General features: G+C 45.2%; 1 protein-coding gene across 1 annotated transcript in view; it reads right to left on the bottom strand.

The window, feature by feature from the left end:
- GNAS (GNAS complex locus) overlaps positions 1-20733 on the bottom strand; it is a 140138-nt gene extending 119405 nt beyond the window's left edge. The window contains exon 1 of the mRNA XM_032704623.1: positions 20470-20733. Within this exon, the coding sequence (XP_032560514.1) occupies positions 20470-20716 (247 nt within the window). The 5' untranslated portion in view covers positions 20717-20733. The remainder of the gene's footprint in view (positions 1-20469) is intronic.
- Between the last annotated feature and the right edge of the window lie 472 nt (positions 20734-21205).

Here is a 21205-nt window from a genome sequence, read left to right as displayed (position 1 = left end):
TGGCCAAACCTGCCATAAGAAACCTGTCGTGCTGCAGCTGCTCTGCAAAATATTTTTCTGACCGAGAGAGAGAGTTCAGCCCAAGGGCTGGGGGTACTTTCTAACCAGGCAGAGAGTGGAAATCTCTCCAAAAAACCTGCATTTGCCATGGAAGCACCACACCCTGGGTTTCAAAAGCAGATGCAAGACAGAGACAAAGTAGTACAACTTCACTAAACAATGAATAAATGCCTGTGCAGTAACATTACATAAATCAATATTATTATGATTATCATTAAGGCAAGTATAGCTCAACTAACTTTTTTCCCCCCAAACAGTAACCCATTGCAAATGTCAAAACTGTAGCCAGAGGGTAGTGGGAGCTGTACCCTGAGCTGGGCAGGCACAGTCCCAGCTCCCCTGGGTGGGCTGCCCAGTCACACCCTGCTTGGGAGAGGCTTCTCCTGTGCACCCAGAGTTCTTTACTCTGCTCCTTCACTTCCCTGACTTCTTCCCATTGTCACCTTCTTCCTTTCTTAACTTGAAACCCACCCTCAGTCCTTGCAGCTTTGGCCCCCTCTTCTGTTAGCAAAAACAAACTCCCTGGTCATGTTCCCCTTGAAGCTTTGCCAAGTAATGCCACTTCTTTTTTTTCCTTTTTTTCCCCTCCTATTCTGTTTTTAGGGGTTTTTTCCCCCCTCCTTTTTGGAGGGTGATGGTAGAGCAGATGTAAAGAGAACACAAAAACAATGCAAGTTGTCCCTGCAACACTGTAATACAGGGTGTGATGTCTTTTTGGTGTCCTCTGAAGATATCCAGCTCCAGCCTGGCAGAAGCCAAGGGAGCAGGAAAACTGAGCATGTGTCTCTTGTGAGAACACACTCCAGTTCCCAGTGACATGCATCCAACCTGGAAGATGTTCTTGGAGACCATTTCTGCCCTGAAACATTTCCACACTTCTGGCAAAGCTCCTGACTCGGGAGTGCCCCTTTCTGCTTCCAGATGTCACATTCCAGGATCCCCCGATAATGTGTGATTGGACATTTCACCTTCAGAAAAAGACTAGAAATCCAGCATCTCTAGCTGTGCCCATGTGGGATTACAGGGCAGGATTAAGGGATTCAAGTTATAAGAAACCAAGACCACAGTGGTGCATTTACTGCATCTCAGAATTGAGGTGGCAGGGGGACATCCAGGGAGAACAGTCCCAGAGCTGTGCAGGGTACAGAGACAAGCAGGACAGTCCCCGTGGAACAAACTGAGTGTGATAGCAGCAAAAACCTGGTTTTGTATGGGCTCTTATTTATTCTGGGATAACTCCTTCTGCAATGGAGTCATCTTGCTCCTTAAATGTATTAGAATGTAATAAAACAGAAATAAAATGGTGTATGTAGGTAAGTCCTCTACACTTAAAAAATAAATTATCCTGGTGAAAAACACAATTAAGAGACAGCAACTTCCCCAAGAGCTCACCCTCTTTTGTGCCTGCCTACAGACATCTAACACACAGTGTTTCACAGGTTGCCCTTGTGTTTTGGTCCAAAATACCTAAGGAACCTGCTGGATATCTCACCTGGAGATGCTCCTAATTACTAAAGCTCTCTTCCTCCAGCCTGTCCCAGGGAGCACTAAGGCAGCTGTAACTGGGATTGAATCCAGTAACCAACTGTTCACAGCACTGCTCCAGAGTGGTAAAACTTCCAGCAAAAGAAAAGCAATCCTTTTTCCTTTGTGCACACCAAAACCAGCTCGAGGTCACCTAAGGAAGGAGTTGTGTGAAACTCCACATGCACAGCACAGAGCAGCACTTGGGACAAAGGCTTTAGAACTCCTTTGTTTAAGTGGCCAAAAAAAGCCCTGGGCTACTGAATCTCCATAAGGCCACTGACCTTTATATTTGGTTTTTCAAATATGTGTCACTATTCTATTTTTCTCATAATTCAAGCAATGGAATCATTTCTAAATTCTCTTCCCTCTGACCTCTTACTTTCTTCCTGTTTTATTCTAGAAATACTCATTCAAGACTCAAATATAAAGAGTGGGTATGGCCCAAATGTTGCAATTCCTCATTCCACAGATTGCTATCACTATTGCAATTGCTATTCCCCCTGGATCCAGAGAAACCCACACAAAAGGACACTACAGAACACACATTTGAATAGCATATGCAAGGAGTATTAAATAAAGACTTTGAAGTATCTTTACAAAAATACTCAAGAATTAGGAGGAGAGAGCATTATTTTTACACAGGGAGTGTTGTAAGTGATGCATTCTGCTCTCAGCAATGCCTCAAATGTTCATTTTGTGGATACAGGTAATTATGAGGTGCTATGATTGCATTAACCCCATGGAATCATTCCCTTGGGCTGAATTTTTCCTCTCCAGACACAGCAGTATCACTCGGCAGCTCTGCTTTTGAACAAAGATGACTTGACCTACTTTGATTATACGTGCTGGGAGACAAGAGGTGGAGAGCACAACATAAGGGAATTCTGGAAAAGGGAGGAAATCACACAGACAGCTCTGTCAGACAGCGAAAAGAGATGCTGCAATTCTGGAAGCCACTGTGGCTTTATTGCTCAGAAGTTGAAGAGTGAGCACAAGCAGGGCTCCCTCCAGCAGCTGCCTCGAGGAGAGCTGGAATTCTGCTGGCAAAACCACAGTCCAGCGAGTCCAGGGACTGTGGGGTCCTTGCACAACCGTAATGACACCGGTGTGTTCAGGATGTGTAACACCTCTAGCAGAGCACAGTTATGTCCATACAGTTTATACCATTACAAACAGTGGGTGTCAGTTAAAGTCCACAGCCCACCAGACACAGCTATCTCAGCACCAAGTGAGAGTGGATACTATGCCTAAATCCAGACAAATTCTAAGTTAAGGTACTGAGTCACGGCACGGAAGATTCTGCTCTGTTATCTCCACAGCCTAAACTAAGAAAGGGCTGTGGGACCTGCAGAGCAGTTTATAAAGCCAGGCACTGGGCTCTGCTGGCACCAAGCATCCCAAAGTACAGATCAGCATCCTGCAGGACCTGGCCCATGGCTGACCTGTCTGAAGAAAAAGCTCCTCTGCTCAGGTCTCCTTCTACCATCACTTCCAACGAAACCAGTCCCAAGAACACCTTTCTTACCACAGAGCAATTAAAAAAGAAACTCCCAAACCAGCACACTTCCCCTCACACTGGTATTAATTTAAATAGTCTCACAGATTTGTGTGAGCACTCAAAATTACACCAGAATAACTTACAGGCTCTTACTGGGCTAAACATGCTAAAGAATCAAGCCCCAGCACATAAACCCCAGTGCCCCATGGGACGGACACCATCGGGCCAGTGAAGGGTCACAGCACTTGAGGGCGCTGCTGCAGTAAATTTAACTCACCCTAAAAACCTCTACTTCGCCTTATTATGAATTCAAGTCTTCTCTTAAAATATCAACGCCCCATGTTGACACTGACTTAAACTATTGCTGTTACACAGTGGCCTTGTTTTGGTAAACAATGAGCAGAAGTTAGTCCTAACATTAAACATCCAAGGTTAGCACCTAGTTATCTCTTCAAATATTTGCACAAAGTGATAAAGTGGAAGGACAGCAAGAAAACAGCTTCATCCAGAACTCATTTTTTTTTCAGTATAATTTCCTTGCTCTAGGTAAAATTAAAAACTGTGGGAAAAGTTCATGGAACTAAAAAAACCCCAGTAAATCAGAGATGAAGATGTAAGCACCTGTTTCTCTCAGAAGGGATACACAAGCTGCTGTGGTCCTTTATGGGCAGGTTGGTGAGGCTGTTTTGCACTGTTTACCCTGGTCTTTAATAGCATCCTCCCTGCAAAAGCTTCTGGGCCCTCACAAATAAGCCCACATTCCACCTGCTCCACTGCATCCTTCACACCTTCTTTCTTGCAGGAGCCAGATCCTGCAGGATGCAGATGTGCAGCTTGGGATGCTCAGTGCCAGGTCCAAGACCCACCCATGTTGGTCACTGTTTTCTTCAGATTCTACCCCAAGCACACATTACCTCCAGTGGTGGTCATGGACAGTATGCTCTCTGTGAGTTATGGTAATGTTTTAGCTTTTTCTGAACTCTTGTAACTAGCCCCTCAATTTTTTCCTGCTCCACTGTCAAATAGGCTGGAGGAAAAATAGTATTTTAAGTGAAATTACAACTTGTCAGCCTGAGAAAACTCTGTTCAGAAGTTCTGCCCATGCAACGTTGAATTTGAAAACAGCCTTTTTTTTATTATAGGGCTTCCGTATTTTGTTCTTTCTCAATTTTGAGTGGTATGCTCAATATTTTTCATTGCAGTAGTTATACAGTTTTCTCAAAAAAAAATTGGAGGTGAACTGAGAATTTTACATTTAACTTTGATTAATACTGGCAGTTTAACAGAGAAAGAGTAAAAGTAAACAGTGAAGGCTGAAAAGAACTTTCACATTTTTTAATATTTCTGCAGCACTGTATTTTCCCATCATTTAATTCAACAGTTGTCTATGTCCTTAAGAGTTTAATGTTTTGAAATGTCCTTGACGGTGTTTCAGAAAAAGCCTGACTTCAAATTTGAGAAAGCACAAATATGGTAAAGCAGGTGTGCTAGACAAAACATCCAAGAGTATATGGACTGTTCTGCCAAAGGCAAGGGAAAACTACAGTATCAGTCTTATAAAAATATATTCATGTAAGAAGTACTGCTTATATGTCAAAAACCAACTCCAAGTGTAAAAAGGCAGGGACAAAGTTAATAAAGGGAAAGCAATCAAAGAAAGATGCCCTAAAATTCACATTTGTAAAGAAAATATAAGAAAACGAAGAATAGAGCACAAAGTAGCTCAGTGCTTTATCTGCAAATGAATGAATCCTCTCTCCCGTTCTGTGATAATTATGCTTAAAAAACTAAGTAATAAAAGACAGTGCATACAGTCCAACTTTAATAGCTCTTCTAGCTGTGACATGACATTGATCTTTGTGTTTATAGCTGGAAAGCAGAGCAGCACATTTTGCCCTTCAGTTCTGGCTCGGTGAAGCCCTCGCGGTGGCTCAGCAGGACCTGAGAGGGCAGCAGACGGACAGCCAGGCTGCTCCCGGGATCAGTTACCCACCAAGGGCTCTCCCTTTGGCAGGGCTGGAAATCTTGCCTTCTCCTGTCTTTTCCTACTGAACCAGCAGAGCTGGAATCTCCTGTTAACAGCCAGCAGAGTAATTTGCTGAGCTTCAGCTTCAGCGTTTTACCGAGACGTACGAAAACCTCATACATCTACAAAGTTCAAACCTTCCAGGAACCATTCCAATAAGATGCTTCGTGTTTCCTGCTCCATGCAAAAATAGAAAAAAAATAACCTCATCTATAATTGACCTTGACAGATATTGAGAACATTTGGCATCTATTAAAACCCCTTTAAGATGAAACCCTCTGAGCTATAAAAAGAAACGTAAATCTGAACTTTACACCACATTTAGTTCACTGGAAACACTACCACGGTAGGTTCAGTCAGTTATTTTAAGATAACTTTTCGATGGAAAATACATCCAGAACTAAATTTTTAAATATTTATTGGACAAGTAGGACCCTTCTGTTTCATCCTACACATCTGCTTTTTGCAGGCAAGCTATTAAAATTAGCTTGCAGAGACCTGTATAGCATTGCCATTGCCATTGTTCATCTGTTTGGTCCAAAGATACACACAGGGGGGATGGAGAAATACAAAAATCCACTTAACCTCTCTACTGAGAATTATTCCTGCTTGTAACTTAGAAGATCATTAGAACCTCAATCTGACCACATCTAGGAAGCAGAGACAAAGCCAGGAACTACCAACAGTGAGCAGCTCTGTCTTGGTTGACACAAGTGCTTCTGTCACCAGAGCCACAACCCACTGAAGTGTCAACAAACAAATCCTTAATCAAAGGACAGGCGGAGAAAATACACTGGTGGTTTTAGAGGTCCAAGGACACCACTCCCACTTGAGAAATATAAAGGTCCAACTTGGAAATAGGGCCAGCCAGCACTGGCTCTCCCTTACTAATTAAAACCAGCGTTTGGCTGTCCCTTGAGTTAAGCCAAGGAAAAGCCCTCTTCCCCCAAACACTGTGATCAGCTCTGGAGTGTGAGAGTCCCTCCCAGAACTCACTGTGCCGAGACACTTTGTTTTCCATAAGCATCTGGGTCAGATGTGACATAATCCCTTCCTGGAGGGAATTTTGGGAAGCACTGGAAAACTGCTGCTCCCCAAGTGACAGAAGTAAGATTTTCCCTGTGCCCAGTAGGATGCAGGTGGAGAATAAATCTAAAATTTAAATAAAAGTCTCTTCTAAAAATGCAGCATGGACAAATTCCTAATGACCAAGGCACACATTCTTCTTGTGACATCTTCCCGGGAGAGCTCCACTGAACCAAACCCTCCCCACAGACGTAAGAAATTCATGCCCTCCCAGCCCTGTTCCCATGGGGAAGTTGGCAGGGATCTCTCCCACCCTGCAGGCACAGCTTTAGCTCTTCAGCTACACAAAAATCCCACTTTCTCTCCTCAAACACAATAGCTCCAACAGCATCTCGGTGGAAGGATGAGCCACTTCTGTGCTCCAACACAAAACGTGCTCGACCCCGACTGCACAAACACAAAGGGCTGTTCTTGCTCACAATCAGGGCTTGCCCAGTGCCTTTTTCTGTCCCACTCTTGAGCTGGAGCACGTTCCCCTGCACTGGTTATTCAGGGAATGGAGCGTGTGAACCACGACCGCTGCCCCTCCTTGAAAGCACAGACAGAGTGATGCTCCAGGGTAAGGCTTGGGGGTGGTTCAGGGCCTTTCACTTTGTACAGTTGGGGAAAAAAACAATTGGGGAAAAAAAACAATTGGGGAAAAAAAACAAGTGGGGAAAAAAAACAAGTGGGGAAAAAAAACAAGTGGGGAAAAAAAACAAGTGGGGAAAAAAAACAAGTGGGGAAAAAAAACAAGTGGGGAAAAAAACAAGTGGGGAAAAAAACAAGTGGGGAAAAAAACAAGTGGGGAAAAAAACAAGTGGGGAAAAAAACGGTGGGGAAAAAAACGGTGGGGAAAAAAACGGTGGGGAAAAAAACGGTGGGGAAAAAAACGGTGGGGAAAAAAACGGTGGGGAAAAAAACGGTGGGGAAAAAAACGGTGGGGAAAAAAAATGGTGGTGGAAAAAAAATGGTGGTGGAAAAAAAATGGTGGTGGAAAAAAAATGGTGGGGGAAAAAAATGGTGGTGGAAAAAAAATGGTGGTGGAAAAAAAATGGTGGTGGAAAAAAAATGGTGGTGGAAAAAAATGGTGGTGGAAAAAAATGGTGGTGGAAAAAAAATGGTGGTGGAAAAAAAATGGTGGGAAAAAAAATGGTGGGAAAAAAAATGGTGGGAAAAAAATGGTGGGAAAAAAAATGGTGGGAAAAAAAATGGTGGGAAAAAAATGGTGGGAAAAAAATGGTGGGAAAAAAATGGTGGGAAAAAAATGGTGGGAAAAAAAATGGTGGGAAAAAAATGGTGGGAAAAAAATGGTGGGAAAAAATGGTGGGAAAAAAATGGTGGGAAAAAAATGGTGGGAAAAAAATGGTGGGAAAAAAATGGTGGGAAAAAAATGGTGGGAAAAAAATGGTGGGAAAAAAATGGTGGGAAAAAATGGTGGGAAAAAAATGGTGGGAAAATAAAATTGTGGAAAAGAAAAACTGGAATGGTCCTTCTCGGTTTTGCATTAAAAAAAAAATCCTGCCTAGCAGAGGGAATGTTTGAGTGTGTTGATGGCTCAGGACAGATGTGCCAGGATGGACAATGAGCTACACAAAGAATATAGGTCTGAACTGCTAACTCTCCATCTCAAAAGCAATTACAGATCCCATAGTCTTAAAAGACTTGGTACAGTTTAAATTTAATAGTTAGCTATTGGCCATGCCAATGATACTAGGTGAGTAACCATCAAAAATCTTGGAATTTCTCTGGAATAAAGTCAATTCAACTATTTAGAAACTGATATTCTGAAAACTACCTGTGATCCTAAGGCTTGTGGCATATCCTGGTGGATTTTTCATGACTTCCTGAGTTTTCCACATTTGTCTGTGACAAAGAAGAACTCAAGCAAATGCTCCTGAGAGTCCACTCATGTCCTGCCAGAGCAGCCACCACCAAGGATTTTGTGTGCTAATACACATCACAGTTTGTTTGCTTAAGAATCCTCTACACCCCTTCAAGGAAGATTCAAGTGAGTAAAAGGAAGATTCAAGTGAGTAAAAGACTCTTTTTGGACTTGGAAGCAAGTTGGCCAAATTAAAATTGCCTTCTCAAATGATTATTTTAAAATGACAGAAAATTACCCAGTTGGAGGTGAAGCTTTATGAGTATCTCTGGAGGCAGAGAACTGGCTTTGTGCTGTTGATGCAAAGAAGTAGTCCAGTTGTTTCAAAATTCTGATTCTAAAGAACACAACTACAACATGCAAGCACAATACTCTAGCAAACTTGCTTTGACTGTGCAAATTACTTTAAAAAAAAAAAATTGTTTCTGGAAGCCCAGCAAAAGTTGTGCTCGAAATCTCTCAGTGGAATTACATTTTCGCTCAAGCAATACCACATAGTTTGGAAGCCACAGAAAATATCTATTAAGACAGTTGCTAATTTAGAGAAAAAATGACCCCATCTGGAACAGTGTCTGCAGTGCTGTTCATTGCACCACAAGAAAAATATTATTGTACTGCAGCGTGTGAAGCCTTGTAACAAAGATGACGACAGGTCAAAAGAATCTCACTTAGAAAGAAGAGTTGAGGTTAAGGTCTTGCTTTTACTGTAAAAGATTAAGTCCAAGAGGAAGTTTAACACGAAGGAAAGGGTGGAAAATAGATGAACTGAACTGACAGCTAACAATTTTTTTCGCCTATGAACAATAAAGCCTTCCAGCTCCAGGAGGATGTCTTCCAATAATGCAAATTGAGATAAGTAAATTAAGAGGAAGCATTATTTTGAACATAAAGAAATATAAGCATTGCAAGAGCATTATAGAGCAGATTCCTTAAGTAAGGCTTAAGTAAGAGATGCCAAGGAGAAACCAGGGGAATTACATCCCTGAGATGGAAACTTCAGTGCCTTAAACAACAGAGAGGATGAGTCAGGTGTTTATTGACAACAGCTCAAGGTCAGGGTGAGTAAGGGGGTACCAAAACTACCTGATGGGAAACGTGTAACAGGAGGGTTGGCATTAGGGGCTGCTTGTGCAGCAGCATCGAGTCTGAGCAAACTCCTCCTCAACTGCAGCATCATTAGCCATAGAAATCTCTCAACAACTCATCCTCTGAAGAAACCACAAACAAACACAGCCCGTGCTCAGGCAATAGCAGCAGGGCAGTGCCATGGTGCAGAGATGTCATGGGTTGCCCAGGGAGGTGCCCCCAGCTTCCCCCACTGCCCCCTGGCTGACAGTCTCTGATGCCATTTCCTGAATTTCCATTCTAATCTCACATAAAATTAGTCCAGCAGTATTCCTAAGAAAGATATTATCTGTACTGGGGGAGGTTAGTGGGAAATCAAGATAGTAAGCATTCCAATACCATGCCAGGCCCATTGTTGAGTAATCCAGATTTCAGGCGAATTAAATAGCACACAGTTATACAGGACTACAAACATCTGTTTTCAAGAGGTGTCCAGATCATTAGCAGCTAATTCTACATCTCTCTTACATTCCCTGCCATATGCTGGGGGATAATCTCAGCAAGCAACAGGGATTTTCATCTCAAATCCTAACAAATCTGCTCTATAAGGCTTCACGGTTTTTCTTATGTCACTTATTAGATTATACCTCAGCTGCTCCTCTCTGCTCTTTCCATTCCTTGTGTCTTCTTTCACAGCACCCAGCAGCTCCTGAAACCTGCCTGGTAACAACTGACCATTTCTCCATGCCATCCTAGAAAAAAAATCCCCTCCCTTGCCAAGGGTAAATTCAAAATTTACCTCTTGGATAAACTCACACTTGGGTTGTCCCCTCTCCAGCTCTCACTGCCACCTGCAAGAGGTCTAAGGCAGGACACACACACTGGACAAGGCTCTTAAAGCTTTTGTCCATCTTTGGTGGGATCAGCCTTCTGCTCTCATCCACCCTCCTGGCTAGAGAGACGTGTCTGTGCATGCAGCAAACAGCATGTAAAGGACAAAGGAGAAGACCTGGCTTTATGAGAAACTTCATTAACTGAACATCAGAGATATTTTGCTTTGCAAACTCAAAGTGCCTACACCGAAAGCTGGGATGGCACTTTTGTGGCCATAACAAACATATATATATATATATATATATATATATGTATATATATAAACAGAATTTGATCTTTGACATCGACCAACAACAACAACAGAATTAGAGGTGATGGCAGCACTGACAAAAGATAAGAGATGGGCTGCTCAGGAGCCTGATGTCCTCCCTTCTCCAGGACATCAGCAGAGACATCATGAATCTCTCCCATTTCCCAACTTGGTGGCATCCCTTCTCTGCAAAGGAGGATACAAAGTCTCACTCCAGCTTTATTCCCTAGTGAGGTGTTAGCTGTGCTGGGCTTCCTGACAGACCTAGCAGCTGCTTCATTCCCAGGGGCATGTCCTGAATGCCAGCTGGGAAGAAAAGCAGCTGTCAGCAAGAGCTTCCACCCTACACATCCCATCCCATCCTCCAGATGAATGATGGCAGTGGATTTGAAACAATCTTGAATGAACTGTAGCAGACCAACCTCAGGGTGATGAGGATTTGGTGGTCCTGCCTCCTGCCAGCCCTCAAAGCAGTGATGAGAAGTTCCTGCAATCCCATAGTTTCCCCCAAAGCTGTGAGCGCTGCTGCCGCTGGCGAGGAGGGACGTGCGGGCGGGATATTTTTATCTCCTCTTCATTCCCATCCCTGCCAATCCAAAACAAACTTGAACTAGTTAGAAGTGGGAAAGATGGTTCATGATGAGAAAAGGATTCCCTGGCTCCATTTGTGTGTCACCACTGGATACATGGATACGTGCCACTGCGGTGGCACAGCTGCATCGGTCCTGGCTTCCCAGCTTTCATTAACCTTCCCAGACTAAAATAGCAAACCTACTGCTTGATTTTTAGCAGCTGAAGAGCAGAAGTAAACCACATAAGTATTATGTAAAATGATCTTTTTCTAAGTATATGTTTATTGTGCACAGAAGAAGTGGATTTAATTACAAACAACTGGAAGTTTTTAACAGGCTGGATTGCCCCCTACTCCCTTTCTAAAAACTAAGGTTTGGCAGCAGCTTTTGGGTTTCATTGCAAGTCTTCTAAGTATTTCCTTGGAAAGACTTTACACTTGGTCCCAGGCAAGAAGTCAAAATCAACATTTAAAAAGCATGCCCTGCATAATTTCCAGGATTCAGCAGCATTAAGGTATACTTATGGAGGCCAGGAGGAGAACTGCTTTTTGTGCTTTTTGACTTCGTGCATAAAGCTGGTCTTGAGACAAGGAAGTTTATATTCCAAATAATATTTTTAACTACATGCGGTCAAGTACATAACTTATCAGGCCTTTCCTCATCCCCCTCCCAAAATAAGCCTGAATGGTAAATATCTTTGCAGTATTTAGACTCTTGCTTAGACCTCTACTAGTACCACCAGATTCTCAAATCTAATAGAGAATAATTCAATGGCAAAGTTTCAAATAACATTTTCTTAAACTCCTTTGTACTGTAAAACTCCAATTTGGGCCTGACAGGGGTACTCAGGCTGCACTGGCTGGTTCTGCACTGAAGTGGGTTACACACAACTTCATGGTGTGTCCTCACGCCTTGCCCAAGGGATGGAGTGCTGTCCCCTTGCTGGTGGGATGGCAGCACACAGGGGACTCAGTGGCTCTGAGGGGACAGTGGACACTGCCCTTGCTGCCATGAATAATCCCCATTGGAACTGCCAGGACTGCTGTGGAGGCAGTGAGACCAAAACTGGTTTAATCCAAAGGCCAAGAATGAAATTTCACCCAATAGCAGTGCACGTGGCACTTTTGGATACAAGGATATGTATATGTTTAAGGACTATCCACTCAAATTTTATGCTGATTTTTGCTTTGGTGAAAAACAGACAAGAAGGACTGTTTTCCTTGTGAATATTTGAGGTGCTGTTAAAAACAAATACACGTTCTTCTGAAATACGTGCAAGTGAAGCCCTGCATCACTCGCCACCTAAAACCACAAAATGCTACAGACAAGACTGAACTTCACAGAAGCCGAGAGAAATGAGAGCACAGGTAGTGCTAAGGAATCAGGCTTAGAGGAGAAAATACCTTTTATCTTTCACAGTCTAAAAGGAATTTGTTCCATGTTTTTCATCAGCAGAGAAAAATCGGCTCTATCAAATTGTGAATTTCCTGTGTGGAGGTAAGGCAGGGAAATCATCAAGAAACTGTTTCATGCGGTGTTTTTCTTCCAAGCAGACAGTTTTAACTGGTATTTACAAAAAACAAAATCTGAATGCAGATTTTCAGCTCACAATACCATGCCCTTCTCCTCAGTATCACCATTTTCTCCCCTTTTTAAGTCCCAGTCCCACAGATCCCTCCATGCTCCTCCCGGCTAACAAGTGATCCTGAGATTTCAGCATGAGAAACAACCAGGAAAAATGCAAACCCAAACAAATACAGCCCACAAAGTAAAAACTGTGTTGGGGAGGGGGTGGAGTAGGGAAGAGGAAGAGGTTGTGGTGTGAAGTGCCACGATGAGGGTGTCACAGAGAAAGAGAAGTGCCTTTTTTTCTCATTTCCGCAGCATCTCCCCATCAGAGCTGCTGACCAAGCACAGCCCCACACCCTGAGCACCCCGGGGAGCAGAGCTGCTCTCCAGGCACCCTCAGCCTGTGCCAGCTTGGGGACTGATGAGCTGCTGGTTTCCACCAGGGGCTCTCTGTGCTGTGGCCACGTGGACTCAGATGTGTTTGTCACCTCCACAGCTCATGAACCCTGATAAAGCAAGCAATGGTTTTGCACAGTTGTTCATGTCCCACTCAAACTGCCATAAGCAAAATTAAGGAGTCAGTGCTTTGATGCCTGAAACCTCTCTCCTACAGCACAAGGCAAGATGAGAAGCTCAGAGAACACTAAGAACATGTGGACATGTGGATTTGGATTCAGAAAATTGTGCTGAATGCACTGACAGCCCAGTACCAAGCTCAGCCTCCTGGGATGGACACATGCCTGCCAAACACGTTGGAGGCACCAGGTTTGGTTGGTTGGTGTGTTGTCTATGATTTCCATATGTAAATCCTCCCTTGCAAGAACATTTATTTGTGCTTAGGATGAGGAAAAGGAGGAGGAATAGTCCTTCAGTGGGAGTACACTCCCCACAACTCTTCCTCCAGCTTGTAATCAGAATTTAACTGGGTTTCCCAGGAATTTCAGCATTTCCTCCCTCTTCCAACACACTACAGCAGAGACAGGAGAAGAAGTGGCTAAACAGAGCAAGACTGTAGATTGTAAAACTACATCTCATTCTTTGTTGGGAACTGACCCATCCTCCTCAGCATCCCCTGACTTCACCTGGCAAAATAAATGGCAACTTTCTGACATCTGTCTAAAACCTACTGGCTCCCAATGCAGAGAATATTCATCAACTTTTTTGTCCTTGTAGTGACATACAGACCTTACAAAATGCTGCCCAGACACAGACACTGTGGGTTTTCTTCAGAGAGGGAACACAGCAGAGGAAGTAAAGAAAACTCTGGCTGAGCTATTTATAAAGCTTACATGGCTTGGTTCTCAAATGCTTCACTGACCAGGGGAACAATAAGAACAAGTCATGGAGTTCCACTTCTCAAGACACACTTTCAGGTCTGGATATCTAAACCATCATGGATTTTCATGCCTGGTAACTGGGCTTTTTCATGAGAAGTATCTGAGTTGTGCTCACATCAGGGAATTTCCAAACTTTTTTCTTGACATTTTAAAATTAGAGCAATTAGAAGGAAATTCAATGATATCATGCCTATTTGTGAATAAGGTCACTCCCAAATTTAAGGGAGCCAGGGAAGAACTGCATGTAATTAACTGTGCTCTTCAAGGCTTTTCCTCTAGGGAAGCCCTCGCCCGGGAGACAGTTCAATTTAAGATGTCCCAGTGGAGAATGGAACCAACAGTTGCACAGAAGCAATCAAGGCATTTTTGCCTGCTCTGGAAGCAGATGGTGCTGACCAAGCAACAGGATGACAAAGCTCCTGCCAGCCCTGCTGCACCTAAACCAGCAGGAGCTTGAGCCCGCCATGCCATCCACCAGTTAAATATGTAACAGCACAGGTGAGACCTAAGCACCACCATTTATTTGATATTATGCCCAGAAGGTAACATTTTGTCACTATAAATTAAGGCTATAAATAGAGATTTTCACAAGTTTCCATCTCCCTCTAAAGTCAGGCCAACCATTCACACCTGAAAACCCTCTTCCCATTCCCAAAGAAAAACTGCATAGGACCCAGCTGCCCTGATAACAAACTTCTGACTCCAGTCCCCTTGTGTACCAGGTAAGCCTTAGCTTCTTTCAGGGAAGAAACACTGTGGTTCCACTCACTGCCTGAGATGCCAGTAGGTGCCACAGCCATCTGTTCTACAGGTGGAAAAGTCAAGCTGACACCTTCCTCCAGAATAACAGAGCTGGAACAAACAGCTAAAAAGCAGTAAGTCAAAAAGAAAACGCCTTTGGGATGGAGTTTTAGTTTTAGAAATAAAAATTCTCTGATAATTCTGAAATTAGATCCATGGCTACACATGAATGCACCATCTCTAGAGCGAGTAATGATAATCTTTATCCCACCAGGCATTTAATCAGTGGAAATACAGATTACCACTAACACAGAGATTGCATTTGTGCTGGGGAGGGGGAGAGATTATGTATGTTTATGCTGCTGTGTGACTGCACAGGTGTGGTTGACCCTGGGGATCAGGAGATCCCCCAGACTCCTCACCCCCTTCCCACAAAAATCCATGCACAGAGCATCCCTCCAGCATTAGCTGTAACTGCAAAAGCAATTATTTTGCACTTCAGATCTCTGTACAGAGAACATCCAGCTCACATCACACAGCATTGCCACCCATTAGCAGCCCTCCATCACCACACACTTACAGCAGTGCCACTGCAGGTTTTCTGACACTTTCCACTGCCAGACCCTCTTTGAAGCAGCTCAAACTTTGCCAAACTTCAAATATGCCAGCTGAAGCTCTCCACACCATGTGTCTGCCTGGGGCTAATGATCTTTTGCTTTATGTGGAAGTGGTACAAGGCAAAAGTCACTTTCAGGAGCTCTCAAGGAAAAAAACAATCAAACAAAACCGACCAAACAAACAAACAAAACAGAAAAAGGAGGGGGGAGCAGGAAATGACAAGTATCTTGCCTGTCTCCTTTCTATGAAATTTTAAAACAGGAGCAGGAGAGAAACTACTTCACCAAGTAATCTAAAGCATAGAGGTGCCACTGCTGCAGACACTTGGTGGTTCTGAGATTTCCAGGTACTTTTGTTTGGGGTGAACATGTTGCAGACCCAGAAGATCTCTGTTTACCAACTGAAAGGCAGAACATTTTGGATACAGCAGTGGGAACCAAGTAGGACTCCTCTTGCAGAGGCTCTTCATTGCAAAGGAAGACCCATAATTAGCATTCCACCTCCCTGGTGTCCACAGCAGGGTTGTCATGTCTGCACTGGAAAGTACTGGGCAGATGGAAACCACGGAGATTCCCATGTCCAAGTGTTCGTGTAGTATCTGGTAATTACTGGGAACCCTATTGGAAAATATTGCAATTCCTTCACCACTAATGACAGTCCATTTGGAGAACTGCACACTGTGCCCCACAAGCTGCTATCACAGTGTGCAGGTTGCTCAGCAGAGCAGCCCTGTTACAAGATACACACACCACAAGCATCCCCTAGGATTGAAACCAGGACTTTTTTGTCTTATTCCTGCTTTTCTTAAAGGGGAGATTAAATATAGCTTGGTATAAGATGTTCAGTGTAAAAAATCGTGTTTTCAAGAATCAGGAAGCACCAGGATAAAGGTTCCCTCTACGTTTTTAGCCCATTCTGTCCTGTACATCTTTTAAATGATGTTCTGATAAGGACCACATGCTTTTTTGCAGGGTGTATGCCCTCTCTTCCTGCTCACAATACATGGGGCACAAGAAACAAATTGATTGTAAGTGAATGAAACTATTGTCAACAAGATGGAACTTTTTCAAGTGCTTCAACACACATCTGTCCTTATGACTGGGTGTCTCCCCCTCCTCACCCATCCAATCCCTGAGAGAAGCAGAGCCAGCAAAACAGGGAATCACAACAAGAGAAGGAATATTTTGTGGGATTTGCCACTAAATGCTGCCCTGGAGAACCAGACCAGCTTCAGTTTGCCACAGAGGTGCCATAGCCAGAGGAGCAGCACACAGCTTCCATCACGGACGCCCAGCTGTGCTTCTCACTCCTGGGTTGCTCTTCAGAGCATCTAAAGCTCACATTGCAAAAATGCTGAGTGTTCACAACAATGAGGTACATGCTCTAAACACATGAAATGTTACTGAAAAAAAAAAAAAAGTTGAGTACTATGGATTAAAATTAGCCTTTGGCAAAGACCGGGCATTTAAAATCAGTGGCGGCTTCGGACAATTTCAGCTTTAGTCTTTGGTGGCATTTCCCAGGCTGGCATCCACAAAAGAAGGATCCCACCTCATTTCACAGCAGTGCCATGCACTGACATTTATGAAGCATTCAGTCCCTGCAGTGATCAGCACTAGAGCAAAGCCCATGAGGAGTTCAACAGTTCTTTATTCAGCACAGGGTACGGATGGTGTGTCGTAAATAGGGCACAGGGTGACACATTGTATGAGGAGGATAAGAATATTGAATAGCTGCTCATTCACTGCACAACATCCATCTTGTGCCCTGAATGAAGTACCAGTACCAGTGGAAAAAAATACAATGTAAACCATACAAGACAGTCTTTAATTATATGGTCTGGAGGGGCTTACCATGCAGCACACACAGAGAGGGTGACTGTGTCTTCACACTGATATTTCCCAGCTTTCTAAAGTATGTTTTTCTTCTATATAACATATTCTACCATAAAAACTTCACATTTGCATGCCCTATATTCATATTTGTACCAGTGTAAATATTTCTGTTAAAAACATTTTTACTTAAGCACTGATATAGGTAAGATTCAAAATGGCCATTATTTAATATATTGTAGTTTAAGACATATGCCTAAGATGACAAGTGCATATATCTATATTGGTAAATTGATATCAGCATTTCCTTTTCAATATGGGGATAAACTACAAGAACTTTTTACAGGGGCAAGAGTTCAGCCTGAGAGAATGAAAAAGAAATAAGCACACAAAGATTGGCAAAGCACTGAGAAGGGACCAGCCCAAGTATACTCTCTTACAGAAAACCAGATTTATACTTTAAAGTCTTAAAAAAAAAGACAAAAAAAAAAAAGAGGAAGACCCACATTACTGTCACCAGTGAGAAAGCACACAAAGAATGGAATTGTTTTATGACAAAGCTTAGAATCCTTTCCCTTGTAAGCACATACTTTCACTTTTAGAGCCAGGATTGTTCTCAAACAAAAAAACAACCCCCATGCACTGAAAAATCACTCTCCAATTCCCAGTAGTAACCCTGAACTCACTATGCTGCCAACATAACAATGATTGTAATCTTGAAGTTGTGACTTGCACAGTTCACTAAACAAAATCCATTGAGATTACACCTGGTTGAGCATTTCACAGAAACTATAAAAGTAAAAGGTACTATGCTGCAAGTACAAAGTCAGATTATTGCTTCCAAAATAGAGCAGATGTAAAATCTTTGCTTTACTGAAATTAAAACAAGTTCCAGGACTTGGGAATTTACCTTATATAACTGTAGTGATGAAAAAAAGACTGAAAATTAAAGAGACCTGGGCCCTCTGATAAAATGATGAATTTCTCCTTCCAAAAAAAGGAACTACAAAGTGGGAACATAAGTATCAGTTGTGCTGAAGAGCACTAACCCAAGTAATACTCTTGAGTAACTTGAGACTAGGATGTTACACACACACTACGACATGAAACCACACACAAGCACAGGGACTTTGTGCTGAGCACACGATAGGAAGAAACACTTCACACTTCCAGCACAGCCCTTGGAAATACATGAGCTACTCCAGCCATATGTTACAAATAATTTAGCCTCGGGGACAGACCAGACCTGAATCATCAGTGCAGTTTGCATTTAAATTCAGTTACTCTCAAAGAGCTGGCACCCCTCGTGTCCTCCTCTGTCCACATCAGTGATGCTCCTGCAGGAGCTCATCAGCCTAAAAAGCTGGGAGCACAGGTAAGAAACCATGAGTAACTACTGCAGCTTTTGTCATTGAGCCTTCACTCCAAGCAAGGAGACATCCCTGGCTCTGCACTTCTTCAGTCTTTTTTCCCCCACCCCAAGTCCATTCCTTAAAAGACTCAGTTGTAGCTTTAAATCCCAGCTGGATGCTCCTGCCCCCCTCACTCAACATTACCGTCCTGCTCTATTTGTGTGTGCAATCTCTAAGCATCTAGGCAAAGTCACACTCAGCTGTGGCAGCAATACCTGCTGATGTACATGAAGTATAACCAAATATGCCCCAAACTTCATATTCCAGCTTAGAAACCGAAAATTCACAAAGCAGCAGTGAGAGTGGGATGCAGAGGAGAAGCAGCAGGGGAAGGAAGCTAAACTGACAGTCCCTGTGCAAGGAGCAGGGAAATGGTCTCTGAGGCATCCCAAGATTTACAAGAGGGCCAAAAAGTGACTTCCTGCTATTCAAGTCCAGGCTGAAATATAATAAACGACTGCCAGCATAACACTGACTCATATCCATCAGATTTATAAATCAGTACTTTGACAAAGAATGCTCTCTCTGTTGGCTTCACCATAGACAACTCTAAACCACTAAGATATGTTGTTTAACCCACTCAGTGTTCAATGTCATTGCTGCAAAAACCAGTTCTGTGGCACAATATGTTAGAAGCAATATGAAAAACCAGACAAGTGAAATACTGCCTGCTGAGAATACAGAAGCCTATCAGATAGCCTTTAGGACTTAAAGGCTTGCAGATTAACATCAAAATTAGCCCTACTGTTGGGAGTTTTTCCTTAGTTATTTAATCTACAAAGAAAAAAACCAGTTCTCACGGGTCCTTCTTCACACACTTGTTCCCTACAGAACAAACTTGAAATATGTTAAAACAAAACACCAAACCATAGCATACCTACAAGTAGCCTGTGCATGGGAATGCCAGGTTGGATAGAGGAGTGATTCCTCACCAACACAGCCACAGCACACAAGCTTTACTCTTTCCACAGGTGTTGCTCAACCCCTTTCTCGTGAGAAGGAGGTACAACTTCATGAACAGACTCACATCAGCAGAGCTGCAACCACACAAAAAGATGCTGTACTCCTGGAATAAAAGCTTTTACCACTAAGACACAGAAAACGAGGTCAAATATTGTTTTCTAAAGCTCCCTAAAGGTCAGCTCTTCTATTACAGGCTACAAACACACACCAAAAAGATGGGGGCCAAATCCTGCTGTTTATCACCCACGGAACCACGCACACTTTGGGAGCAAGAGGCACTTAAGTTATTTATGGACATTTGAAAATAGCCTCTATTATTCCAAGATGTTCAGGATAATCTATATTCCACCTGGGGGAAGAGAGATTAGAAAAAACTCCAACCCTCATTGACTTACCTGAAGGCCAACACATGACTTTCTATGACCGTTTTGGTTGGGGTCACGTATCATACAAGCTCAGACATCACACAAGTGGATAAAAAGGGTGCCTTTCCACAGGGCATCCCTCGGGAAGGCAGTGCCGGTGCTGCCACCGTGCAGGAGCATCCCCCGCCCGGGAGCCCTGCCCAGACCAGAGGCAGGGGCGAGGGGCCATGCAGGGAGCAGGGGCTGGTGCATCGCACAGAGATGGATGGCGCCTGCACCGCCTGGGAGGCTGCATCTCCGACAGCCGAAGTGGGCAAAGGCAGAGCACTAAGGCACGTAGGAAAACTCAGGCTTTCTCCTTACAGAGGAGCTCAATAACCGCTCCTGCAGTCCCGGCGCGTGGCTCTGTGTCAACAGCCGGCGCGGGGACAGCGTGAGGACAGGCGGACACGGTACTGAGCATCACCTTCACAGGGGTGCGCAAGGCTGCCCCTTTCCTCGGTCCAGCCACCGGCTCCTACCACAGTGGCACCCGCGGACATGGCGACCCCCTGGTCGAGCACGGCAACCCCCGCGCGGGCACGGCAACCCCCGGGCACAGCATCCCCCGGACCCCCGGGCACAGCATCCCCCGGGCACAGCATCCCCCGGGCACAGCATCCCCCGGACCCCCGCCCGGCGGTGCCGCCACGTGCGCGCCCCGCCCCGCAGCCCCTCCGCCCGCGGGCACCGGCGGCGGCCTCGGCCCCCGCACCTGCCGGGCCGGGCCGGGCTGTGCCGCCCCGCTCACCCAGCAGCAGCAGCCGGTGCGTCTGTTTGTACTCCCGCTTCTCCGCCTTCAGCGTCTTGTCGATGCTCTTGCTCCGCTTCTTGTCCGCCCGCTCCTTGGCCACCAGGTCCTGCCGCAGCCGGTGCCGCACCTGCGGGTCCCCGTGCTCCGCCGCCGCGCCGGGGGTGTCCGGCTCGCCGCGGCCGCCGTAGGGCGCGGAGGGGTGCGCGGCGGCCAGGCGGGAGCGCAGGCTGTAGCACAGCCCCATGGTGCCGGAGCCGCCCGCCCTACGGCGCCGCGGGCATCGCTCTCCGCCGGCCGGGGCGGGCAGGGCGAGGCGAGGCGGCGGCTCCCGGCGGCCTCTTAAAGCGGCCCCGCTCGGCGGGCGCGGGGCGCGGGTCCCGTCCCGTCCCTCCCGTCCCGCCCCCCGGCCGGTGCCGCGCCGGGCCCGCGGGAGCGGCCGCACGTGATGCGGACATGTTTTACCGTATTCTCTGGAAAGCGGCCCCCGCCGCACCCGTGAGGGGTGGGGGGGCCGCCGCTCTCCCCCCCCCCCCCCCCCCCCCGCCGCGTCCCTCCGGCCACCCCCCCGCCGTGTCCCTTCGTGTCACTTCTGCCCTCTCCGGGGTGCGGGGGTCGCGTCCCGCAGTGCCCGGGGACTGCCCTCCCCGCCCCTGCCCCGCGGGAGATGCCGGGCAGCCCACCACGGGCTGCGAGTGCCGGGAGAGCCGGGGGTGAGCGCTTCCCATTCTCAACA

This window comes from Chiroxiphia lanceolata, chromosome 17 (genome assembly GCF_009829145.1).
Source record: "Chiroxiphia lanceolata isolate bChiLan1 chromosome 17, bChiLan1.pri, whole genome shotgun sequence".
NCBI lineage: Eukaryota > Metazoa > Chordata > Aves > Passeriformes > Pipridae > Chiroxiphia > Chiroxiphia lanceolata.
Note: the sequence above shows the minus strand (reverse complement) of the source record. Positions and strands in the feature narration are given on the sequence as shown.